General features: G+C 38.2%; 2 protein-coding genes across 3 annotated transcripts in view; both read left to right on the forward strand.

Annotated features, from left to right (window-relative positions):
• Positions 1-3231: 3231 nt before the first annotated feature.
• On the forward strand, positions 3232-12194 carry LOC107557958 (sal-like protein 3). Of its 2 annotated transcripts, XM_016241555.1 has the most exons (4): positions 3232-3736; positions 4963-5137; positions 6978-10495; positions 10656-12194. In XM_016241555.1, the coding sequence occupies exons 2-4, from the start codon at positions 5062-5064 to the stop codon at positions 10785-10787; spliced, it is 3726 nt and encodes a 1241-aa protein (XP_016097041.1). In that variant the 5' UTR covers positions 3232-3736; positions 4963-5061; the 3' UTR covers positions 10788-12194. The 2 variants fall into 2 exon arrangements, with proteins under 2 accessions (XP_016097041.1, XP_016097049.1); XM_016241563.1 differs by lacking the exon at positions 4963-5137 and having other exon boundaries at positions 3677-3736.
• A 1769-nt stretch (positions 12195-13963) lies between these two features.
• Positions 13964-27141, forward strand: part of LOC107557973 (matrix metalloproteinase-14-like) — a 14777-nt gene continuing 1599 nt past the window's right edge. Inside the window, exons 1-9 of the mRNA XM_016241574.1 lie at positions 13964-14541; positions 23053-23201; positions 23605-23727; positions 24095-24402; positions 24874-25035; positions 25482-25648; positions 25735-25873; positions 25991-26141; positions 26224-26339. Of these exons, the coding sequence (XP_016097060.1) occupies positions 14455-14541; positions 23053-23201; positions 23605-23727; positions 24095-24402; positions 24874-25035; positions 25482-25648; positions 25735-25873; positions 25991-26141; positions 26224-26339 (1402 nt within the window). The 5' untranslated portion in view covers positions 13964-14454. The remainder of the gene's footprint in view (positions 14542-23052; positions 23202-23604; positions 23728-24094; positions 24403-24873; positions 25036-25481; positions 25649-25734; positions 25874-25990; positions 26142-26223; positions 26340-27141) is intronic.

Here is a 27141-nt window from a genome sequence, read left to right on the forward strand (position 1 = left end):
AGTCCACAAAAGTCCTCCACATAATCCTCAATGTCCCGGTTTCCTTGGCGAAGTCGAACGAGACGATCTGCTGGGTTCATTTTGGTGGTCGTGTATTCTGTAAAGAGTCAATCCACTGAAAGCGAGCATAAGTGAGAACCCAAGTGCAGTTTATTTACAGAGTGATCCAAACATCCAAACAATAATCCGAGAGACAGACTTGACTTGACTTGACATGACATGAACAGACTTGACTTGACTTGAACAGACATAGCATGAGCAGACTTGACATAAACAGACTAGACTCACCAACAGCGGGTTAAATACATTCAATACATGACGAGGGCACAATGGGAACATGAAGCTACTTATAGGAAACAAGAGGGTCACATGACATGAACAAACCAATGGGGAACAAGACACATGACTAAGACTACCAATCAGAACATGACACATACACAAGGCAGAGCGACATGAGGCAAGGGAAGCATGACACTAACATGGATCATGAAACAATTACAAAATAAAAGACATGGAAAACATGAACATGAAACAGAACACCACATTACAGGGGGATACTTTTCTATACCCACTATATATACAAAGTCACTATGTGTACATGAAGGATGGGGGGGAAAAGTAGAATCATCACTAGGATTGTGCATTGTTTTCTTACCAAGAAGTACAAATCAATATAGTAATGCCAAAACTTTTTACTTAATGCAAATGCGAGAAATCTCATTGTGGTTACAGTGAAAGTAAAACCATCAAGTTTCAAAGCAACAACTTTAAAAAGTCCTTAGATAATGGATGTTAAGATAAATGTACAAAAGCTAATGATACAAAGCTAAGCTATGAAAACTTCATTAAATGTAATTTGATTTGCCAAAAGCAAACCCAATGCAAGGCAAACTACAGAAAATGCATTTGTTTAATATTACAAACCGCATGCATGAACCAAATGCAAAGTACATCATTTATACTTTTGTCTATACACTTAAAATATGATAATGTATTTGTTAAGGTTTGCTAACTACAATTGATAATTACAGGTTCCTTAATTTTCTTTTGCAGATTGTCCAGCTCTTCCAGAGATAAAGGCCATTATAATAGGCAGTAAAGCAGAGTAAAAACGCAGTGCAGCTATTACCATTTTTGGTCAGAATTTGGTCAGAACTGTAAAGTGGGCGAAGAGATAATCAAGAGTGAGATTAAACTTTTTTTCCTGGCAGAGAAAAGTTGTGATTTTCCAGAATTCAGGATTGTCTTGATAGGTCGCACAATTGTTGGGAAGACCTCAGTGGTGAACACCATCCTGAAAATCAAACGAGGCCAGCAAAACTAAAAAGTGTGTGAAGAGAGAGGGAGAGGTTGACAAGAGAAAAGTCATTTTAATTGAAACACCTGGATGGTGGCCTTACATGTCTGTAAAAGACAAGGAGTCAATCAAGCAGGAGATCATGTCATGTGTTACTATGTGTCCACCAGGACCTCATGCAGTTTTGCTAGTTCTGCAGTCTGGTGTCGCCTTCACTGAAGCACAAATGAGGCCTTTCAAGGAGCACATGGAGCTCTTGGGTCAAAATGTCTGGAAGTACTGTATAGTGGTGTTCAGCAGGGGCGACTGGATGGGGACCCCCACTATTGAAGAGCACATTGAGAGTGAAGGAGAGGCTCTGCAGTGGCTGATCAATACATGTGGAAACAGATATCATATTCTTAACAACATGCAGCAGGATGATGGGAAACAGGTCAGAGAGTTGATGGAGAAGGTGGAGATGATGGCCAGATTAAACACAGTGCTCCCAGTAGCTGTGGGTGAAGCACTGGAGGAGATGGATGACAAGGATGAGGAGGGAGCAAATATGAGGGAGAAAGAACAAGCTGAGTCTAGAAGCTTCTTGGAGGATCGTCCTTACTGTAAGTAGTATAACATGCTCTCTGCAGACTCCATTAAGCCAGATTGTTATTTTTACCATCTTATCACTGATTTGACCATTGCATGTTGTAATATTGTACATTTCTTAAATAATTAGCAAAATATCCGTATACCATCTGAAAAAAAGTATTTTTTAGCTAAACATATTTCTACAAAACAACATAATCTAACTGTATAAATTGTCTTTATAGTGGATGAATCTTACATTGACAAGTGGATGGATTATTTTGAGTTGTCAGAGATTGAGCAAATTGGAGTGGAACAAAGGCAAGAGTCAAAGACACTAATGGCCAGCACCAGACCTATGGAAAAACAAATTAAACAGTAACAGTGCCGCACATTAACCCAAAAGAGTTAAAGTAGCTGACATTTTCCATTCAAGCACATTAACGTGCATGGACATTGGACTTGGATTATTTCCACCCAGTCATGTATAGACAGAGAAAAGTGGTATTTTTTTTAAACATTGCCAAATATTATTCATATAATATATGGTTTTGTTAGTTACACACATTTTTCATACACACATAGGCCATAAACCTAGGAAATTAAATTAAATTGTGTATTTGGATTTAAATTGAATTACATTTAAAATACATTTACAGAATGTTTATACCACCAGTCCAATTGCACAACAAATATACCTATGCTATCTTAAATGAAAATATAATACATTGTATTGAAGATGTGTCTTTATTTCCTATGCCATGTTGCCACAGACTTATGGATTTTCATTCAATTTTACTCTTCACCACGTGAAATATTACTACAAAACAACATAGATGCAATCTCTGAAAAGATAACTGAATCAATTCAGCTTTGTTCTATCCAAATTGGTTGAAACATCCATTACATACAGTTTATCTTGTGACAAACTACCTTGTGTTTCATATGTACTAGGGACACTATTGTAGCTCAATAAATAAACAACTTCTCAACAAGTAGAGCAGAATTTTTTGATGTGATGAAGGAGGAAGAAGAACCATAATTAAGCAAGTTATTGCAAGAAAAGGTTGGCAAAAGCGATATATTTATTTAACATAATTTTTCTATGATTTTGTTTTACAATTCAATCGCCTACAAAACAAAATCATATAGCCTACTCTTACAGTAACTCTATAGCAATTAAAAAGTCTAATAATTTAGCCAACATGTGAATTGCAAATACAACAGAACGGGTACATATTTACAACATTCTCAAAGAAATAGCATTTTTCTAGTGATTTTCAACAACAACAACAAAAGGTCTAATTAGGCTACGTCATCTAAAAAGAAAGCGAACCTTATGTCACAAACCGAAAGCAAACGCAAAAGCCACTCTCTATTTATTATGTTAAAACAAACGTGACTCGTAATGGCTCGTTAATTACTCTGCAGAGACAGTGTCCGGATTGGACCGACAGACTCACAGACAGACATCCGTCGATGCCGCAGCGCTAGTGTGCTCAACAAAGGCTCAGGCCGGGGAGAGGGCCATTTTTACCAAATACAAAGGAAGCAGAGCAGCGAGGGAGGGAAGGACTATGGGAATGACAGGAATAGCGAAATATCACTTTACGAAATCGCAATGTGCCGTCAAACCAAACACTGAACAATGGGTGAGAAGTGACCAGTCATGACTACAACAGAATATAGTGTGTACTAACGACAGTACAGCAAATAAATAATTTAGATGTCGAACTGCCTGCTCTCAGAGCCGACTGCGCATCACGGTGGCAAAATGCCGGAACAGCACTGATGATATTAGACTCTGACAGACACTGTACGACGTAATCTATCCTAATTTTGAAAACAGCCGTGAAAGATTATCGTCTGCTGGTAAGTGTTTATATCATTTACAAACCGTACACTCAAAATGTCAAGTTACGTCAAAGTATTTCAGATAGTCATAAAAATATGAATCATAACTGGTTATGATCATAGAGCGCGCGCCGGAGGACGCAACAGGTCGCGCGTACAGTAGAGCTGTAGTTCCCGCGTGCATTTGGCTGACGTAATTATGACATTTGTACAATAATTTCACGAGGTGTATTATTGCGTATATTGAAATGCTAGCTAAACACTTTATTGTGTTTTGGCATGAATATCACTTTAATAAACAGTCTCGTTCCCTGTTCATCTGACGTTTTGATACAAATGGTATAATGATGTGTCATGTCTAAGTATTGTGTGCATAACCAAATGCTGTGAAAGCCAAATGAATACAAAAAAAGAAATAAAGAAAAAAGAAAAGAAAAACATATAAATATAGGCTATAGTTCTGTTAAGGACAATGATGTATTATGGTTTGTTAAAATAAATACCATTATTTTTCGGATTAAGCTACTGAAATCTCCCCTGACAACAGGACACATCTGTATTACAGACAGTCAAAATGTAGATTGTTTCAAATTCTATTATCAGGCCTAAATTTGATTAATGTAGTGATGCCACTGACATGAGATCATCTCAGGCCTTTTTTGAGTTCTAATGAAGTTAATGCAGGCCTGTTGAATGCATGACTTTAAAGAGCTTAAGTTTAAAGTCAGATTTAAGAGAATATGACATTATTAAACAAATATAATATAATACAATATAACTTTGAATACATGTGGTCACCTGACAGATTCTTTGCAATAAGCTATAAGAAATGTATTAAAAATATATGAAATAATAATAAAAAATGTCTATCAGTGTTTACCAAATTGCACTTTATAATTTATCTCAGCCCTTCATGCTCTTACCTGGTTTCCAGTTATTAAAAACTTAGTACTGAGACTTAAAAAAGGTTCAGGGGAACGCCTCAAAACTTGGGGGTGTAAGGGAAAGGAGGGGTATATGCATGAGTAGGTGGTGTTGTGCGTTATTTGAATGCAAATGCAGAGAGAACAAGCCGAGACTGTGTTTGAGAGAGAAACTGGGAAAAGGAGGTGGAGAGTTGTCTTTGGATTTTAGTTAGACACTGAATAGATACTTTTGAGACATTGCTTGCTCATGTATGCCCTTAGCATTTGGCCTTGTAGCTCTCTATATAAATGAAACATGGGTTTTTATTTGTTTCTCAGAACTGATGCAGTGAGATTTACTGTAATTTAGCTCAAAGAGAAAGATTTTCAATCTATTTCAACCCATGGGCCAATTAGCCATTGACTTTCCCCTGCATCATGTCACGCCGGAAACAGAAAAGACCTCAGCACTTTTTCAGCCCCATCCTCAACACTTCGTGGCTACTTCAACATGGTGAGAAATGTTTTACTGTTTAGTAAGAGAGGTCCATTGTTTCTGTCAGTGAGCCATGTCATTTGAGATCATTTGCTGTGACATTAACAGATTCAGATGTTTAAAATATCTGATCTTATTTTAAGAAAAGGAAAATGAAACAAGGTAAAAATAAAAGGAATTTCTGTAATATTTGGACATAGTTACATCCCAACAGCTTCCGTCGAATGTTCAATTAGTACTTTTCATCTTCAGACCCAAGCTGGGAATTTAGACCGTCCACGATATTAAATGTATGGCTATTGAGAATGATTAAAAAGAAAAGAAGAACAAATAGCGAAGCGGACATAAAAGTAACAGAGATGTGTAATATGCTGAACTGGATTTTGAAAAGGGGATTAGAAATTGTTGTGGAAAAAGGTGGACAACTTTGAAAAAGAAGGAGACACTTGAGTGCCTTAACGGGAATGGCATGAGACTTCATTGTCTCCGTGAGGCTTTGTGGTCGTGCAGTCAGGCATTAACTGCCAGGAAGTACGTGCATAAGAATGTGTTGATCTGTGACTTAAATTCTAGAGTTCTTGAAGTACAGGCAACACTTTATGCATCTCTCCCTAGTATATGAGTGTGTATATTTGTATTCATGCTATTATGTCTTCTGTAAATCACATTAGTTTCTGGATATGGCTCTGATGCTGAAGGTCAAGCAATCTAGCTGTTTTCAGCATGTGACAACAGCACTAAGGCTCACTGACCTTTTTAGGCTTCGCTGAGTTAGGACGGAAGATTTGTTTAAATATATGAGATGTAATAGCATATATTCACTTACTCAGACTAGTGGGTGGGTCGGTGAAGGGGTTTGGGAATTTTGTGGCGAGGTTCATTGTCCGTGTTCATTGTTGCTGTGGAAACAAAGTTGGCTGTTAGTGGTGCTAAAAGCATTGTAAGCTGGTTGAAGGATGGGATTTCAGATCAGAGGGAGTGAGGGGATAGAGAGAGAGAAACAGAGGAGGAGACAGCAATGTACAAGACTGGCTAAAACCGAGGTGGAAATTAACAGTACACATTATGTTCTTCATACTTTATGAGATATGGTAATAGAAACGTATATTAATATTAAAAAGATGTTGCTGAAGGTTTATGATGATGGGAGTTCAAGTGGCACAGTTGGTGCCATTGATGGGAGCCTTGGCAAGTAGAGCAATACTACACTTTGGTTGGCCTTTAATACAAATACAGTGTTTCTAACAAGGTCAGCCAGAGGTAACCTCTCCATATGCTATGTTTCCTTGGTGACGCTTGTGTAAGCAGTGAGTAGAAACAATTGGACAGCAATAAAGATAACAACCTAAAGAAAAATAAAAGTACTAAAGGTTAAAATTTGGTTTGGAGGTTCATAAGGCTAAAGGCCTTTGGGTTTATCAGCTTCAGAAGTCCAATGACAACAATAATGTGGCAGACAGCAAACAATAAAATTAATTAAATTACAAAACTAATTGTGTAATGTAATCTCTACAATTACAACTAATTTAAATTACTCAATGTAATACATTAATTTGATTAAATAATACATTTAGAATGACTTTTAACAGTACATTCTTCTGACAACTATTCTCATATATGTATTGTAGTGGCTCCTTTATTGGTCTAATCTGCATTAAAATAGCGTATATGTACCAATGCAACAATATAACAATCTGTTTAATATCAAATAATTTCCTGAATAGGTACCGTTTTTTATTCTTGCACCTTATTTGACTTGTATTATAAACATTAGACTAGCAGTATCAGAAGTACAATCATATTTAATTATTTGTATGGCATAAATTGTTGCATAAATAGTTTCTCTCTCATTTCTTAGAGGAGCAGTTGGCATTGAAGTCCCTCACCTCTACTCTTGCAAAAAACTCTTCCTGCTCTTTCTCATACTCAACAACTCGAGGCGGCCAATCTTCCTTAAACCCAAGCCCACCAGTTGAGAGGCTCACAAAACCTTCTCTGACTAGAGCCAGCCATCGTGTCTATCACATCCCCAGCCAACCCATACAATTTCCTTCAAACCTCACAGAGTCTCACCTTTTCCAAATTTCTGATATCCCATCCCATTCTACTAATCAGTGTATGACTACCATTGCACCATCTGTCCTCTGTACCCACAACCACACTCATTTACCCATGGCTTCTCCAAAGTTAGGTGTGTCAGCAACCACAACCTCCTCTTCATCCTCCTCTGCTGCTGCTTCTCTCTGTGTGCCTCCACATCCTGGAAGCCACAGTTCTGTGCCTCAGGGTCCCCCAAGTCCAGTTACACCCTCTTCCAGCCCAAGCACGGTCCCTTCAGCCCCAGCATGTGCACCCGTCAGTATTGCTTTCATCTTGGAGGAGCTACGTGTGCTGCAGCAGAGGCAAATTCATCAGATGCAGATGACTGAAGAAATCTGTAGGCAAGTACTGAGATTGGGAGGAGGATCTTGTGAAGTGGATTCAAAACCATATATACTACCATCTCTGCCACAGCTCTGTTTAAAAGATTCTGATAACAACCCCAGAACCTCCCGACCAAAGTCATCACCTCCCCCTACCTCTGTGGCTCCTCTTTTGGCCTGTTTCTCATCCCTGCTACCCCCCCAGACCACCTCTAAGTTCTCCAAACATGCCCACCCTCTCTTGAATGTCTTACGCCCCCATAAAGCACAGTATGACAGGGGGGTAGTTACTCCAGCAAGCTTCACCAGTCATACAAGTGCTTCCACATCTTCATCAATGTCTACACCTGCTGCCTCAAACTATCCACTCACACTTTCTCTTGGCCTTCCATCCCAAAAATCATCCACCATAGGAGCTAGTGGACACAGTGGTGTGACCTTCCCAAACCAATCTATACCAGCAGCTGCTGTCCCTTCAGTCCCCTCACAGGATCCAAAACTCTCTGCTCAAGGAGGTACAACTGTCTTATCGTCAGGGCGTATGCAGCATGCTTGCCGATTTTGTCGGAAACTCTTCAGCACTGATTCATCCCTCCAAATACACTTGCGTTCACACACAGGGGAGCGTCCTTACCAGTGTCCTGTATGTTTCAGTCGATTCACCACACGAGGGAACCTGAAAGTCCACTTCTTGCGGCATCGTGAGCAAAACCCTGAACTCTCTTTTTCATTGTTTCCCTGTTCGCTTTTTGCATCTGTAACTGGAGGATCAATGGGAAGGCCAGCACAAACACAGAACTCCACCAATGCAAATGCTACTCAGAGGCATCAAAAACCGCAAGAGGATGATCTGTGTGGCGACAGTCCTGAGGGAACTACTGCCTCAACACGTGCCACAACCTCATCTCATCCTCCTAGTATTGATTTGGCCCTGCTGACCACTGCACACTCTCTCCTTCAGCTCAATCGTGCTGCTGCTGCTGCTGCCGCTGCTGCAGCCTCTACATCCACTACCTCCTCAATCACATCCTCATCACCATCCTCTCTGGCCTCCACCCTTCTTTCAGCTCCTGCCTCATCCACCTCCTCCATTGCTGGGGTGTATAAAGGAGTCAAACGCTTTGATGAGAACACCCCACCAATACCTACTCTGCTCCCCCATTCTGCTTACTCACAGCTTGCCAATTTACCCAAAATCTTCTTCCCAGCATCTTCCGCTCAGCATCATCCAGGCCATGGGTTTCTCAGGCCAACAACTCCAGCTGGATCGTTCCTGCCATCCCCACAACAACACATCACGTTCCCATTCACAGCATCATCCACTACCCCATCCATCTCGACCCCAACCTCGGACACATCGAAGCTGCAGAGGCTGGTGGAGAAGTTGGAGAAAGAACCACAAGGTCAGTCAAATTGGGTTTCATCCATTGGGGAGACTTCTACCAGCGGCCATAGTGTAGCAGGAGCATTAAGCTATAGCAGCAGTGGTTTAATGAGCACAAGCACATTCAGTACAAATGTGGTCACCTCACTTCCATCGTCTACAATCCAAATACCATCATCCCTCTTCAGCAAGGAGTCACCCTACCTGGGACTTATGAATTCTGCTGGGACACTTGCCCCTAATCAATGTAGTGTGTGTCTGCGGGTGCTAAGCTGCCCAAGAGCATTGCGTTTGCACCAGGCTACTCATTTAGGTGAGCGACCCTTCCCCTGCAAGCTATGTGGTCGTTCCTTCTCAACTAAAGGAAGCCTTCGAGCACACCTAGCCACCCACCGTGCCCGCCCTCCAAACAGTCGCGCCCAGAATTCTTGCCCCTTATGCCAGCGGAAATTTACCAATGCCCTTGTACTACAACATCATATCCGCATGCACTTAGGAGGACAGCTACCACCAGAGCACATGCCAGATACCTCAACAGAATGTGATATTTTGTCCCATTCCGAGTCTATTGAGCTCTCTGCTTCAGAAATCAGCCCTAGTGCTACAGATGTTCAGTTACTAGATGCTGATCTACAGACAGTTTCGGATGTTCCCATAACCTCCAGCCTACCTGCTTCACTTAGCTCAGGTTTTGTACCACCATTAGACCTAACCCCTGACCCATCCCTGAATCCAACCCCTCATTCACCTCCAATATTCAGAGCTGATTACCCTGAGCTCTCAATCAGTGTACCTTCTCCAGTGGAATCTGCAGCCTCCCTTGTCATTCTGGCCACCCAGTCAGCATCAGCAACAACTGGTCTTTCTACCACTGATGAACTATCTTTTGAAATTTCCAGCAACACTGCCTTCTTGGAAGATAAAAAAATGTCATGCTCCTCTGCTCTGAAGAAAGCAAGTCCACTAAGAGATGACTGTGAACATAGTGAAAATATATGTGTCTCACCTATTCCTTGCTCTGCATCCAGATCAAATCTGGAGGATCTTCTTGGTATACAAGGTCATAATGCATCCAGAGTTCCTCCACCACATTCAGAATCAACACCACCTTCTCTCCTTACGCTGGGATCTGAGAGTGCGTCTTCTCATACAGTACGCCTAGAGGAGCCTGACCAAAGCCTTCTCCAAATATCCAAATTAATCCCCCAAGAGTTCCCTAAGGAAGAAAAGATGGAAGATAAAATGCATAAAACACCAAAGAATGGACAAAGAACAACTCCAGATTTGAGTATTAATGCAGATACGGAATCAAACACTGTGAACAAGACAAATGAGGATGAGACTGAGGATTGTGACACACGTGTGCAGAAGACCATAATGGAAGCTCACTGTAGTTCAACTGCAAAGGATAAAGTGGATCATAAAGATATAACAGGAACTGAAATGGACAGAACAGAATCAACTGTATGCATATCACTGACTCCCAGTCTTCCACCTCCAATGCCAGAAAAAAAAATATACCACTGTTCTGAATGTGGAAAAGAGTATGCAAGTCGCAGTGGACTTAAGGTGATTCTGAATTCATTAAGCTAAACAATTATTGTCATCCAGGGTGAATATACAGTTCAGCATGGTACAATGTTAGTTACTCAAGAGATTTTCATCCTTGTCTTGGTACAATTTGAAAGTTTCATGACAATTAAATAACATCTCTTACTATAACTTTTAGGGACACATGAAGCACCATGGAGGAGTTGCCAAGGCACCCCGAGCTCCTGCAAAGACCAAGGGCCCAGAGAGAGTCTTGCATCATGAGCGGTCTCACCACCTTGCAACCTTCCTGCCACCAGGACATCAGTGAGTTTCTTGAACCAAGCCCTCCGAAAACATCAGCAAGCATCAGAGAGCTCTCCACTAGACCCTGTTAAAAAAAATCTGAAAAAAGTGTTAAAATGAATTTAATAGCTGACAAATGGGAAGGAACCTGAAGGATATTTTGGACTATGACTTGACTGAAAAAATAAATACAAAAAAAACACAACCCCACTCATGTGCACACAGTAAACACATAGAGGGTTATTTCTTGGTTTTGAAAATGTCTCTGATCTTTAACCCAGATCTTTTATATTAAAATACCTGCATTGTGTATTTTAATATATGTAATGATGTCTAAATATATCTTATAGAACTTCTTTGAATATTATGTGATGTTCTTTTAGATAAATGTTAATTGTTTTGTCTGTGTAAGGTAAGACGGATTTGTTTACTTTTCCAAAGTAAAGATCTTAAGGTAGCTAAGGATTTGAACAATAGCTTTGGGTGAGGAACAGACCAAAATTTATTAAGCCAATGATGACATAATTGATCACTTTCTCACTAAGAGTTATTGTATTGGCATACCATTTCTCTATTCTTAAATAACAACATTTAAAAAATATATGCAGTTTTTGATCAAAATCTATAAAAGATGGGATGGTAAAATTTGGAGGGAGTGTATTTCAAATGAAAAAATATAAAACGCACCTTGTCAATACCTTGTTCCAGGGCAGCCATGCACAAATGATTATCAAGCTCTTCAGTTTTCATAATAAGCTCAAATGTAAAAAAAAATAAAAATACCCTACTCAAAACGCTTAGTACAGACAGTGCAGCTGGAGCTAAGAGGAAGGAAATGTTAAATTGTTTTCATAAGGCAAACCAACCTGTGAACCAGTGCTTTTAACAAGCTGATATTTTAAACACTTCATAAAATTTACATTATGTAAATTCACATGAGATACTCTTGACTTGTACTAAATCTTCAGGCTTTTACGTAACAGTTTATCAGTTGGGAAGCACCAAAACACCAAACTGTAAATATGACCTGTCAAACTATGTCCATTGTGTCCATGTTTGTCCTGTCCAGCTGTACAGTATTAGACAATATACTGCTCTTAACATCAACTAGACTAAAGAGTAGGGTAAGATTGTTTAACAAGCCTGTATGTCAGTGTAAGCTCTTGTTACTTTAATATTGTTAGTGTAGCTATTGAAAAAGGTAGAAATAAATTGACTGATTCTGAGATGAACCATTATCTAGCTTAAAAGGTAACCCTTTCTATAATTCTTGGTGAAAATGTTTATTTCTTCGGTGATGTTTGTTCTTTGCCTGGATACTTTTACATGTATCTTCTATAGAAATGAATTGGGTGTATGAGTCTGACTGTAATATGTAGTTTCATGGTACAGCTAAAAGATAAAAAAGAAATAAAAACCAGTGTATTCATGACAAGAACTTGAATATGGAGTTCTTTTAATCATGCTCACTCTTTGTTGTTGTTTTTTAGAGTATAAATCTCATCTACAGTGATGTTATTCTTCCTTGGTGGTCTGAGGGAAACAGTTTTCTTCACGTACAGGCAACCCTAATCCGTTCACTCCCTAACACAATCAAACTCCTCTGCACTGCTTCTGTGTGTGCCACATCAAGCGCAGTGAGGGAGAAACTGGAGGAAGCCTTGACAATCTGTCTGAGGACTGGCCTCTAATCTCTTGCACCATGACAACCATGCAGAGGCACTGAAGGAAGCAGAGTATAGTCTGTGTTTGTTTGTAGGGGTATGTGTATGTTGGTGTGATGTTCAAATTCTGTATATATGGGTTTTTAAAATGAGTACTAAACCTGTATGAAAATAGTTTACAGAATTACAATTACAAATGCTGCACCTGAGAAGGTCACGTGTGTAAGCTCAGGGTAGAGTAAACTTCACAAAGCTGAAATTTATGGCAAGGGTGACTTTGGAAACTGCTTGTATCCAAGGCCAACGCACCACATCACAAATACTGCCATACTAAGTACAAAACCTTGGATATGAGCAATGGAAAAAAACATATATGGCCTAATAAATTATCTTTCACTTTGTTACATACTGAATGTCTTACTTTTGGAGAAAGTCACAGATGTTAAGCACATCCATAGACAGATAATAGCACATACAAACAGCTTCAAACACCAGGATGTTCAAATGGACCTCATGTTGCATTCAAACATACCTTAACATCATTGAACCTTTCAATAGAAGTAGATTTTCACCTCCATCTTTACACACAGCTACAAGAATGGAAGCTCTTCAAAAAATAAAAGGAAAGTTTATTAGACACTTGATATATATATATATATTTTTTTTTCTTATATACGAAACATGCAATGACAGAATCTCACCAGTAGGTGACGGTGTTGAGCCTTAGCTCTTCTAGACTGAAGACATAAAAACTGGAATTTTTTTTACAAACAAAAAAAAGTATACTGTACATCAGTTGCCACTGAAAGCTGTTAAATCATAAAATAATTGACTATGAGAGCCTGGATAAAAACACCATTGTAAACGTTTTAAAATGTAAATATTTAAGATGGTCCCAAACTAAAAATTGTATCAATTAATCGGTAATAAATAAAGGGAATATATATATATATATATATATATATTTCATACATTTTTCAGGAGTTTTGATGAATAGAAAGTTGTCTTTGAAATATTTTGTAGTATAATACATGTCTTTACTGTCACTTTTAATAAATTTAATGCAACTTTAATAATTTAATAATAATTTAATAATTAATAATTTATGCATTTAGCAGACGTTTTTATCCAAAGGACTTTCCAATGACTTCCTTATACACACACATATTTAATTCTACGGCTGTCACACTAACATAAACAATAACATAAAAAGATAAATTACATTAAATTAATGTCCTGGCATTATGCGCATATTTTTCTTTCCATTCAATCAGTTTAAATGAATCATTTTGTCATGCTTGTTTGCTTTAGCAATGTTTTGACCAGTCATTGAAGTAACGCAAACAGTCAGATGGTAAACACCAAACGAATGTCAAGCAAAACCATGAATTAAAATGGCAAAAGCTAAACAATAGCCTAGTTAGAGGGAAGAACTGTGGCAGATGAAGTATTTGCTCTGTCCACAAGGCCGAGCCAAGCAAAGCAGAAGAAGGTCGTCAGCAAGGCCATTAAGTTCGAGCAGTTGAAGGGAGCGGGATGGGCTTATGTTGAGGAGGGAGGGCTTTGGCTTTTCAGGATCCGTTTTTTGGCAATACCTATCGAGAGACCACGTCTACAAGCCCGGAGAAAGGGGCTGCTGTGCATATGAACCCGAAGATTTGAACCAAGTAGCGCAATGAAATAGAAATAAGACAAAGAGAAATTTCGCAAGGAATGTTTATCTTCATACTGCGTTCTGTCGATGCAACATTTTCAGCGCTTAGTACATAAAGCAGTATGATTTTATGACTATAGAGTATCAGTCACTGCGATGCAACAGTAATCTATAGCAGTAATTGTTTACATTTTGATCAACTTCAGCATTCTCCCTTTCTCCTGGAGAAGTCCAAGTTCTCGTTGATTTTGTACCACAAAAGTGGTAGGCGCTAGCTTTTTTTAAAGCGTGGTTATGTTTTGACAGTTGCAAAAGCAGCCGAACTTTATTAAGATTAATACACGTATTTTCAAAAAGGACTCATCGACAGAAGAATGAATTGGAGCCAGTTAACGGAGCTGTTGCTCCTAATATTTGTGTGCGCGCACAGATCGTCCTCAAAACAAGACAGGAAACCTGAGGTGAGTATAGTGCCTTTTTCTCGAGATATATACAAATATTTATTACTGATAACACATCCAGATCCATTGTGCGGTGGCAGATGTTTTATGTTGTGAAGATTTTCTTGTGTGAAGGACTGGACATGCACCGATGCATGTAAGAAAAACGTTATATTCAAGAAATAATAATAATAATAAAAAAAGCATTCCGTATCACATCATATTGCAACTGTATAACAATTAGCTATGTGCTGAAATCCATATAAATAAAATACGTCAAGCAAAATACGTCAAATAAATTGAATATTTTTTCTTGACAATAGTCTACTTATACTATACAATCTTCTTTATGCATACCTTCACTGAAGTAGGTAAATGCTTGACTGATAAAAACAGACTCATGCTGTACAGATTTAGGGAGACTGATATATATTGGGGTCCTTAATTTAAAGTCTTAGTAGTGTGAATCTCACAATACCTGTCAAGAACATGTGGGGGGTCATGTTTAACCACAAAATAAAAATAAATAAATAAATTTGGCATAAAGAATATTAAGCCTTTTTGCATTAAGATTAAACAAATTTTCTTTTACAATTTTAATTTTAGAAGCACAGAAAATCTCATTCTCATTATGGATTTGTACATTTCTGTGTCTTATTTCACCCCTCATCTTTAATTTATCTCAAATTGAAATAAACATAAAAATATGACAGTAATTTTTGAATCTTATGACAATCATTCTCTCAAAATAATAGGAATTAGCAATAAAATAAAATGAAAAAAAAAAATAGAAACATCCAGACATTTCAGGAGGGAATGTGCTTAAATGTTGTGAAAATAATATGACGCAAAACAACTTAATGGTCCTAAAATAATAATATGCTTTATTTTCATTTTTATTAAAAATATACTGTGACATGTTTTCAAGAGATTTTTCCAACTATGCAATTGGAATGTACATATCTAATTATATCACACTAATTTCCAAAATAACTTTGAAAAGTTGAGTGAAATCCAGAAAGGATTATATTATGGATGTTATTACCATTGTGAGCTTCTAAAATCAAATCTTTATATGGGAAAGTCTTTACCAGCTGCAAGTCATTTGCATTATTCAATCACAAATGTTTAGCTTTAAGAATCTCTGATATTTCTGCTCAGTGATCAAAGTAAAAACTTAGAAAATAGGAGAGGAGTGGAGGATTCTGAATTAAGGTCAAGTGAGAGACCGCAGAGAGAAAGATGCTGAGGATGCAAAAGAAAGAACGAACAATTACCACAAGAAAACAGGAAGAAAAGTCATGACTGTAATGTTGTGGTCAGAGGGTGGATGGATATGCTGAGGATGAGTTTGGGGGGAAAAGGTTTTTCTGCTCCTATAAGCTGCGGGATTTAATGGATGACATCTGTCCTTATAGTTATGGTCAAAAAAGAGAGAAGGGGTTTATACAGAGCGGAAAACTTCATATGGGCTCTTTTCTTCCTCTCTTTCTCCATTTCGTCTAACAGGAAGTCATCACAATCCTGCAGGAAGTTCTCCTAATTCCTTAAGGATATCCTTATGTTATAGACTCATGCACACCTGTGGTTTTGAACAATATTAGTGTCAATATCCACTTCCCTTTGTTGTGAAAGTCATTTACTCCCACACAAACCATGACATGCTATTTTTGATACACCTCTCGTCATTGACAGCAATGGACAGGTCTTGGATTAATCACCTGAAGAGTGCTACTAAATTTATGAAGAACTTCTAGGGAGTTTTACATCATAGTGCTTTATTGGGATGTGCATTTGGCCACATATAGCTAGTCACATCTTTTATAGGACAGAACCAGAGGAAATGGCCAGGGGATTTTCCATACGGTCTTGACCACATGGCTTTAGGACAGATGTGAGATGATGCCAGCAGTTAGTGATGTAGTGTCAAAGCGTAAGGAAGGAAGTGGGATGTGGAAGGGGGTAGCATGTTACAGAAAAGAGACACAAAGAGATGGGAAAAAATTGAGTTGATCTTTTCAGACAGGAAATGTGGTGGGGTGTGAATGATGCAAGTCTGCATAAAGAATAGAAGTTATTGTAGGATGAAAAGTGATGTCATTTCAGAAGCAAGAGAATAACAGAAAAATGAAAGGCTGAATTGGACTACAAATTGTCCAGTTCCTGTGTCACTTAAGGCCAAACAACCCACAGTTGTTTGCAGTAATTCTGGAACGTATTGGAAAGATAATTCCCAACATCCTTTCCTATTTAATAGTAATGTTCTCATTATGGACTTTCCATTTGAAAAGATTATTTTTCATCAAACAGCCAAGTGCCTCAAGTGTAAAAATCTGACCCACTCATCTATAAAATAACTAGTAACTTCAGACTTTTTCCACAGAGCATCCAACCACCAGTATCCATAAAAAAATTAATAAAAAAATAAAATAATTAAAAAAAATAATACAATTGGAATACCTTCTTTCTTATAGAACCACTGATCAATAGAATAGAATTTATTCCTAATTTGAATTAAATACAAGGAATTTAGGGACTTCACAGTGCATGGATTTGCAGAGTAAACTTTGTTTTTGTGATAGGTAAACTTCAGTGGTAAACTTGTGGTTGATGTTACAGTGTTGATACATTTAGCCAGCTGTTGAGGTTCATTAGCGTAACCTGAGCAGTTGAACTGCATTTTTATGATTTGGCTTCACCACACGCTCACCCAGATTCTGTGTTATTCCACTGGCCCAGAGTAAACGGAAATTGTGACTCATTTTCCCTTAAAATGGCAAGTCTCTCTGATTTTAATGTGCATATGCGCTCAAACATAAAATGGTGCCTGTTGCTCCTTTATGTATCAAAAAAGATAGAAAAAAGTCTTGCACACTGTCGTACCTTGCAAAACTTAATTTTTATGTATATCTCAAACTAAAATGCCTGAAGAAGGTTCACAGATTATTTAAAGGGGTGGTTGATTGCGATTTCACTTTTTTAACATTAGTTAGTGTGTAATGTTGCTGTTTGAGCATAAACAATATCTGCAATGTTGCAGCGCTGAAAGTTCAAAGCAAACGGAGACATCGTCTTTTAAAATTCTGTCAGTTTAATGCCTACAAAAACGGCTCGTAGGGACTACAACGAGTTACTTCCCGGGTTCGTGACATCACAAACCCAGATAAACCCTGCCCTCGGGAAAAGGCAACAAAGGGGGCGAGGCCATGCTGCGCTGCTTTAGAGAAGAGGAAGATAAAACTAGAGGTGCACGTAAAAATCTATTCATATATGAATCACGATTCTGTCTTCTAACGATTCTAATGGATTCACAAGTTTCAAAATCAATGTTCTAAAGCAGCGGTTCTTAATACTGTTCCTCGTGTCGCCCTGCTCTGCACACACTCTGCATCTCTCTCTCTCTCTCTCTCTCTCTCGCTCTCTCTCTCTCTCTCATTCAGCTCAGCTCCAGCAATGAACTGTTACATTTATACACTTATTTTCACATAGCTATGAGAAGCGTTAAACATGGATGCGCGTGCAGTTGCTGCACTGTATTAAAGCTTTAATAAGAATAAAACTGTATATTAAAAGCTAACATGAACAGTAGCATTTACAAATAACAGCGTATCTAAAAGTATGAGAGAACAACAAACAAAAAACATTAAAAGCCGTGCTTGCACAGGTTCTGCACGATCCTCTTCAATAATATCCTCTGCTTCTCAATCGGGCTCAAACTGATAAGCAATATTAACGATGCCTTTGTTTACAATACAACCGGAGCACATGCCGCTGAGGTGAGGGGTGGGGCGTTAGATGTGCACTAGAGGCGGTTTAGCCAATCACAACACACTGGGCTAGCTAACCAATCAGAGCCCATCGCCTATTTCTGAGGGAGGGGCTTCATAAAAACAGGAAAAGATCAGCCCGTTTCTCAGAGAAGGAACAGAGCGGTGTGGAATAAAGGTAAATTAGTTACAAACACTTACAGTTACAAACCCAAACATAGATCTTCCCCAGTATTCGGTCTTGATTCTTAGTATAATGACATAATCATAGACTGGTCATCTTGTTTTGTGGCCACTTTAGCAGACCACAGAAGTGATGGATGGCACAGCCAGTATTTCATATGAATCATACGTGACCAATTGTATTTATAACTTTGGGGAATAATGAGTTAACTTTTATGTGAAAATTTAAGAACACCTTTTTTGTGGAAAAGACTTCCTCTATGAGGAAGACAGAAAGTACTGGCAAAAAGAGCTAGACTCTCAAGGGGTGTGTTTGAGTTCCAATTTTAAACTTGAAGGTCCCTGAAATGCTTAGTGCTAATATTTCCACATAGTGAGGTAGATATGTGGGGGCGTGTTAGAACGAGCCGTTTTAGGGGGGGCGTGGCAGAGTCTTAACTTTGATAAAGAATATCTCTTTGGTTTTGAGACTTTAGTTTTTGCAACTTAAGGGATCTTATCTATGCACAATCAGCTTGTAACACTCCAAAGAGAAAGGAAAACTTGAAATCGCATCATATGACCCCTTTAAGCTCCGTAAAGCCGCATTTGACAGGGTATGCCAGCCACAATCTCATCCATATTGCTATAAAATATAGCATTCTGTGTAGAATTCAAATAGCTCCGATACATTTTGTGGTCTGCGCCGACTTGCGCATGTGATCCGCTCCATGCTATCGTGTCTCTGGACCGGAGGAGCAGAGTGTGTGTGCGATGCAGTGGTTAGACACAGCGTGAAACCAGACTTCTTTTTTTCCTCAATGGAAAGCATATTTACACTGTTTGAATCGTTCTCTGTCCCCTATATAGTGCACTACGTGCCATTCACTGTACAGAAAATACTAATTCTGTGGATAAGTGACCGATTTCAGCCGCGGCTTCAGCGTCTATTTTGCCATCTGTGTAGGGGGCGGGCGCTTCGGATTCTAGAGAGCATTTGATTGGACAGAAAGTTTAATGAGAAGCGGAAGTACGATGTGACGTCAAAAAAAAAATCTTTGAGCCGTTTTGGCGGAAGTGACGAACTGCAAGCTTATGTCTTCTAAATGCAAATTTTGTCACTGTTTTGGAGCACACTGCCTCATAGATAACCTTAAGACTAACATATTGATACTAACACCCACAAAACTTTAATTTTGATTTCATGGGGACTTTTTGAGAGATGCAAGTAATGTTGCACAACAGCAAAGACATCACTCATGATGTTTGTCCTGTTTCAGTTCACTACATGTTATTAATCTAGTAGAATGGAGTTATGGTGCACTCTTACCAAATTGCTCTTACCAAAATGTGATTTTAATTTTATCCAATTTCAGTTACTGGATTGCGTAGGGGAGACAATCATCTATCACAATCTCGGCCATCCCCCACCAATCCCTATTCCATTAACAGCCTTCTTTCCCTCTTATGGATATAACACACTGAAACTTTGTTTGTGCTGTGAAGGACATAGAGTGAGTCACAGACTCACAATGTCTGATGATATAAAGGAATGGAGAAGAACTTTGAGGAAGTTAAGAAATATCACAATTAGGCATGGGCCGGTATGAGATTTTGACGGTATGATAACCTTAAGCAAAAATATTACGGTATTGTCGTTACAGCTCTAAAATGTGTTATTTTTTTAAATGACTGGGCAACATACAGAATATTAGGAACAGTAAAATGTGTTTATTTTTTCTTTGATTTGTTTCCTAAAAAAGAAAAATTAAGACTGACATCTTTATTTAACCTAAATCTGTAATTACAGTTATTTAATTTTAGTTATATAATTCATGTACATATCATTTATATAATTTCATATAATTTAGTTATATAATTTCATATACATCATTTGATTTAATAATAACCCAATTTGAAGCAAAAACAGAATGTTCTGACTAGCTTTGTGAAATTACATGCCTGAACGAAGCAAACAGCAGAAGCTCTGAATGAGACGCAGATTCACTCTCTGACAGCAGGAGGCGCTTCTGGAACACAAGATACGCGTTTCCTTGGTTACCGCTGTAAACAAAGCAGAGCTGCGCTGAAACACTGCTTTAATATGAACTATACAGAGACGAGATTAAAAGAAAATTATAGAGAAGTCAGTTCCCCTCAAAAAAACATATTAGAAAATTCATATAAACCCCCAAATCAAGATTGAGGATTTTCCTCCAATAGTTCGTGCATCATGAACAGTGAGTGATCTGCCTGCTACAGTATTTTTGTCTGTGCGTCCGTCTTCAGCGTCTCTGGCCTGTGTTAACGGGCGTTTACAGACTTCATATTTTCACATAAATGACATTTTGGAAAATGATTGCATTGCAATGCAATTTGCGTAAATCCAGAACAGAGACTAGTTGCAATAAGACAAAAAACGGCCGGTTGCCGATCGCGTAAGTTCCAGGGGGAGCTCCTTAAATTCGGCCATCCTACACACACGTGACTGACCGCTCGCTCGCACCAACAGGAGGAGGGTCGTGTTACTCTCTACACTGCACTCAACCTGAGGGATTCCTACACGTTCAGTCTTTGAGGAGACATGAAAAACAGCGCATACTGCAGGAACAGTATAACGGAAAATATTAGTGGTTTTGAAACCGTGAGTTTTTAAAATCGCGGTATACCTTGAAACCGGTAATCGGCCCATGCCTAATTCACAATCCCATAGATGAGAAAAGATGATGAGACAAAAATAAAAAATAGAGGGATAAAAATAGGAAAATAGAGGAATAAATGTACAAGAAAACTCTTAAAAAATGTACAGGATTACATCAACTTGGAATACATGCTCTGAAGCATCTGACTGTGTGGACGTAATCACATCTGCTGCCAAAACACACACTCAGCCAGAGAGCACCTTTATAAACATAAAACATGCTGATCATGCTGAGGAACCTCTTTCTGTTGACACTTTACTCAAAGAAGCTATAATAGCCAAATCATGAGATCCACATGTGTTTCTCTGTATGAGCTACAGCTGAATGAAGGTGTGCTGAGGCCCCACAGGGTGTGTCTACATTGTTGCCCTTCATTCCTGTAGTAGCACGAGAGAGAGAGAAAGAGTGGTGGAGGAGGATTACAGGATAAAGGCTCTGTCTCTGAGGTCTCAATGGTATTAACCAGAAATTTCCTGGGAAACTACTGACTGACAGTTTGGTTTAACTGGAGACAGCATCTGTCTCCCTGAGGGAGTCGCAGATAACATTTCACCTTTCATTATCTCATCTATCATCCTATATTGCTACAAACAAAAATGCATTTGTGCCGTCACTGACTCAGTTTCAAGATAGAGATAATGCAGTTTCTTTCTTTTGCCTCAAAGGAAAGCAAGGCCATAAATCAATCTAGACACACACTTGATATATACATTTGTTTAGAAGTATTTCTTTAAGTGAGTTTTGAGTTCTTAATGCTCATATGTGATTTGTGACATGAATTGTGGAAAGGAACCCTGCCTGATCCCTTGGGTTTGTGAGTTACATTCCTACTAACATTAAATTAAGTTCTTGTTTTGTCAAATGTATTCCAGCCAATTCCATTCCAGTCAATTCCAAAATAACCATTTTTCGTCAATCAGTATTTTGCCTGCTTTTCCAGTAAAAATTATTGTCTAAACTTTCTTAAAACAAGATAAAGTATACTTGAGAAGCAAATTTGCATAAAACAAGAATTAAAATATATCTTCAATTTACTTTATATTTTCTTACCTTGTTGGCAAAGTTTTTTTCTTGTTTCAATGATGAATCTAGCAACATTTTATGGGGTGAAAAACAATTCCAGTGGGGTAAGAAATTTTTTTAAAAAACATTCAAAAGTTTGGGCTCAGTAATGTTTTTGAAAGGCGTCTCTTATGCTCACCAAGGCTGAATTTATTTGATAAACAATACAGTAAAAACAATAATATTGTGAAATACTGTTACAAATGAAGTCTTTCTTGCTACATTTCAAAATGTAATTTTTTCCTGTGATGGTTAAGCTGAATTTTCAGCAGCCAATACTCCTCAACATCATATGAGCTTTCAGAAATAATTCTAATATGCTGATTTGGTTCTCAATAAATATTTCTTATGATTAATGTTGAAAACAGCTGTGCTGCTTTATATTGCAGTTATAAAAAGTTATAAATTTTTTCCAGGAATTTTTTTTTTCTTTACAATTAAAAAATAATTGCTGTCACTTTTGATAAATTAATCGCTGTTAAAATGATTTCTTTAAAAAAAATTAATTTTAAATGGTAATGTATTAGTTTAAAACAAGTTAGTTTATTTTTTGCTCAAGTATAACCATTATTAACAAGACAAAATAAGGATTATTTTTATTTTTTCTTTTCTTTTTTCTTTTTTGCAGATACCTCTAAAAAAAATTAGATGAAAGGAGAAATTTTTGTAACTGAGTTTAATGATGTAGTCAGAGAACAGAATATCTATTTGACAGTATGACCTCATGCACCTCAATTTAAAAACAGAAAACAAAATTTTAATATCACAGCTGAAAATTAACAAAACAAGGTATCTTTCCAATAATAAATACCTTTTTCTCTCTTTCTCTCGCTTTCTAGGCATGGCTACAGCAATACGGTTACTTGCCACCTGGTGATCTCCGCACACATACAGCCCGCTCTCCTCACTCCGTCTCCTCTGCCATTGCTTCCATGCAGAGATTCTACGGCCTGAAAGTCACCGGCAACCTGGATCCTGGTACTCTAGAGTAAGTCAACTGCCCACATGATTGAAACAGCAGTGTATTACTGTGTAGTGTAATTAGTGGTTCCATGTCCAGTTAATAACACAAATTGGGTCTAGATGATACCATTTTCTCTCCATGGAATCAGTCTTGCATTTTTTGAACACCTGTGGCTAGTTCAAGAGATTAAAGAGCTTATAGATATCGCTGTGGAATTATTTTGGCCAATCAGTTATGTGGTTGTTAATCATGGAAGGAGAAAATGGAAAACTAGAGCATTGTGTCAGCAATCCTCCACTGGTGTGCAATGAGGCACAGAAGATGTAGAATATATGAGGACAGAAATTAATGGCCATCCTGTCCAAAGTCACTGAAATTAAATCTGTTGTGCGGTGGATGATCTAACGTATTGGATGGTGATTGCCAGGGCAATGAAGAAGCCCCGCTGCGGCGTCCCAGACAAGTTCGGAGCCGAACTGAAAAGCAACCTGAGAAAGAAGCGCTACGCAATCCAGGGACTCAAATGGGATAAAAATGAGATCACATTCTGGTAAGAGACAACTTTAACTCCATCCTGCTGGATCAATAAAAGAGGAGTGCATGTTAAACTGTATTTAAGTCATTTTAGGCACAAAACTCCCATCCAAGCCATTACCGATTAATTGAGGTTTGCTGTCATAAACGTTTAGATATGGCTATGGCTATGCTTTAGTAAATACGCACCACACTTATGGAAAAGTAATCTTTGGCCTACTATACGATTCTGCTCCACTGCAGCCAAGGCCAAAATTCCTGTGTGACTTGTCTGTAATGTAAATCACTTTCTCTCCCACTTTCCTCCATATATTCCTCTTTTTCCTATGTCCTACTTTTCCTCTGATTGCCTCTCCAATTCACCCTTTCTTATCTCTTCTCAGCATACAGAACTACACACCAAAAGTTGGGGAATACGAGACGTTTGAGGCGATCAGAAAAGCCTTCAAAGTGTGGGAAAGCGTTACCCCTTTGCGATTCCGAGAGATCCTTTACAGTGACATCAGAGACCAGGTTGAAAACTTTGCTGACATCATGCTCTTCTTCGCTGATGGTTTCCATGACGACGCCAGTCCGTTTGATGGCGAGGGAGGCTTTTTGGCTCATGCTTACTTCCCAGGCAATGGCATAGGAGGAGACACACACTTCGATGCAGCAGAGCCTTGGACCATCGGCAACCGTGACCTTTTAGGTGAGGAGTACAAACACCAGAAGATAGCGAAAGTACTCTAGACTTCCCAAGGATCTCACTTATTTTTGTTAGTATGGATGGCGGTACTTGTTTAGAGATGAATAAGTGAGTTCAGATAAACTGAAACTTGTTTGGTTTGAATACTTGTGTGAGAACGAGTGAGGCAAGTCCAGGCAAGTGTTGTGTTTGTGCACACTTTCATTGAATTGGATTGAATCAGCCTTACCTTTTCATGAGAATGTTTGGAACATCTCTATCCAAGAAGCTCTTCTTTGACGTTTCCCTGCTGTGTACTGAATTCCCAAAAACAAGCTTTGAAAGAACAGAATAATTGCTCTCAGCAGTCATTCTGTGCTATCTATTCTTAGCGTCTCAGAGTAGTTGTTTTTAATGTGTACTGCACAATTATACAACATGCTACTTAGCCAAATCTTACCTGTACCGACACGGTTATCTCTTACTTTCATTCAGGTAATGATGTGTTCCTGGTGGCTGTGCATGAATTGGGTCACGCCCTGGGAATGGAACATTCAAATGACCCCTCGGCCATCATGGCTCCCTTCTACCAGTGGATGGACACTGAGAACTTTGTGCTTCCTGAAGATGACCGTAGAGGCATTCAGCAGCTTTATGGTAAAACAATCAATATCATCACAACTTGAATGGCTAAACCACACCATAGTTCTTTTCAAGGCAGGGTTATCATTTTCTAAAACTAAAATTATGTGTTTACAATATATTTATAAATCACTGTCACTAGAATAATTAAATGTGTAATCAGACCATTTATCTGGCACAAAAAAAAACTAAATTAGCATTAGCAAATTATTCTGCTTTGCTTTCCAAAGCTTATTCGTTTGGATAAAAGAATCTGCTAGATGAATAAAATTAACTGACAGTTAAATTGAACATTAAGTTCAACTAATAAAACCAGAATCTATTTAACAGTCAAAATATAGTGATGAACAACAACATTTGACTAAATATTTAGATTATTTGTTTGATCAGTTAATCATTTATTTCATCATAGACCAATGTGAATGAACTAATTCACAAAAATGAATTTTTGCACTGTTCAGGACCAAACACCGGAGGCCATCCGCGACCACCTGTCACCCCACAGACCCCCCATCACACTCCATATCCCACACCATACAGGCCCGGAGGACCTAGCTTTGGTCCTGACATCTGCGAAGGCCATTTTGACACCATTGCCATTTTCAGAGGAGAAATGTTTGTGTTTAAGGTATGGATGGAATATGTGTGTATGCATCGAGTTGGAGTTGGATATCATGCAGTATGTGTGTTCATCACAATTTCCCTGTGTTTTAGGATAAGTGGTTCTGGCGCGTTCGTAATAATCGGGTTATGGAAAATTACCCCATGCCAATTGGACATTTCTGGAGAGGTCTGCCTACAAATATTAATGCTGCCTACGAAAGAGAAGATGGGAAATTTGTCTTTTTTAAAGGTACTAGTCCTCTTCTATCGCATGATTTCAATGGAAAAAAGAGGGGTTTGTCCTTTGGCTTTAACTGGCCTGCTTACTGCTCCAGAAGTAATATATTTTGTCATCTCTGCCGTGCAGGGGACAGGCATTGGGTGTTCACTGAATCGAACTTAGAGTCAGGTTACCCGAAGACTCTGAGAGAAATGGGCAGTGGTATTCCAAAGGACAAACTGGATGCAGCCCTCCTGTACACCCCTACTGGCAACACCTACTTCTTCAGAGGAAACAAGTCAGTAGCTTTGATATCCCATAATACAAGGCATGAGAACAAACGGAGCTTAGATCTGAAACTATTTCTTATCTTCAATCAGATATTATCGTTACAATGAAGACACGCAGTCAGTGGATCCAGACTACCCCAAACCTATGAGTAAATGGCAAGGCGTTCCAGACAACATAAAGGCTGCTTTCATGAGTCGAGATCAAAGTAAGTCTTTCACTGCCTTCTGCTTTTTTAATCCACCTCCAGTCTTTCATAATAATAAGCCTTCTTATTCTGACATGGTTGTTCTTTGTCCATTCTAGAACTTAGTATACTGTCAGTCATATGACATATGCAAACAGAATTATGCATTAACACAAGAAAACACCTATTCGCAACCTAATCTTACTATGTGCTAACACATTTCCAGCATTTATTTTAAGCATTTGTCTGTTCATTCTGAAAGCAAAAACTGCGTAACAGGATAAAATCACGGCCAATCAGAAGTTTTGTTCACTCAAATGTTTTGATAGAAATCAATACTTTAATTAAGCAAGGATGCATTAAACATTTATAATGTAACAAAAGATTTATATTTCAAGTAAATGCCGTTCTTTTGAACTTTCTATTCATCAAAGAATCCTGAAAAATAGCACTTTCACGGTTTCCACAATAAGAAATGTTGAGCACCAAAATCAGCAAATTGAAGTAATGTCTACTGAAAATTCAGCTTTGTCTGTGATGAATAACGTTAAAATATAATAAAATAAAAAACAGTTATTTTAAATTATTACAGTTTATTACAATTATTATAATTGAAATTATTAAATTATAAGAGTATTACTCTTTTTACCCCTTGATGATGTTAATACAATAGACACACACATACAGTGGGTACGGAAAGTATTCAGACCCCCTTAAATTTTTCACTCTTTGTTATATTGCAGCCATTTGCTAAAATCATTTAAGTTAATTTTTTTTCCTCAATGTACACACAGCACCCCATATTGACAGAAAAACACAGAAT

This window comes from Sinocyclocheilus grahami, unplaced genomic scaffold (assembly GCF_001515645.1).
Source record: "Sinocyclocheilus grahami isolate Dianchi unplaced genomic scaffold, SAMN03320097.WGS_v1.1 scaffold21.1, whole genome shotgun sequence".
In the NCBI taxonomy this organism is placed as follows: domain Eukaryota; kingdom Metazoa; phylum Chordata; class Actinopteri; order Cypriniformes; family Cyprinidae; genus Sinocyclocheilus; species Sinocyclocheilus grahami.

What these genes read in the sequence shown, in the direction of transcription:
- LOC107557958 (XM_016241555.1), top strand. Translation starts at nt 5,062, where the DNA reads ATGTCACGCCGGAAACAGAAAAGACCTCAGCACTTTTTCAGCCCCATC. An exon ending in TTCGTGGCTACTTCAACATG is followed by an intron (nt 5,138 to 6,977) that starts GTGAGAAATGTT and finishes CTCATTTCTTAG; the next exon opens with AGGAGCAGTTGGCATTGAAG. An exon ending in CAAGTCGCAGTGGACTTAAG is followed by an intron (nt 10,496 to 10,655) that starts GTGATTCTGAAT and finishes TATAACTTTTAG; the next exon opens with GGACACATGAAGCACCATGG.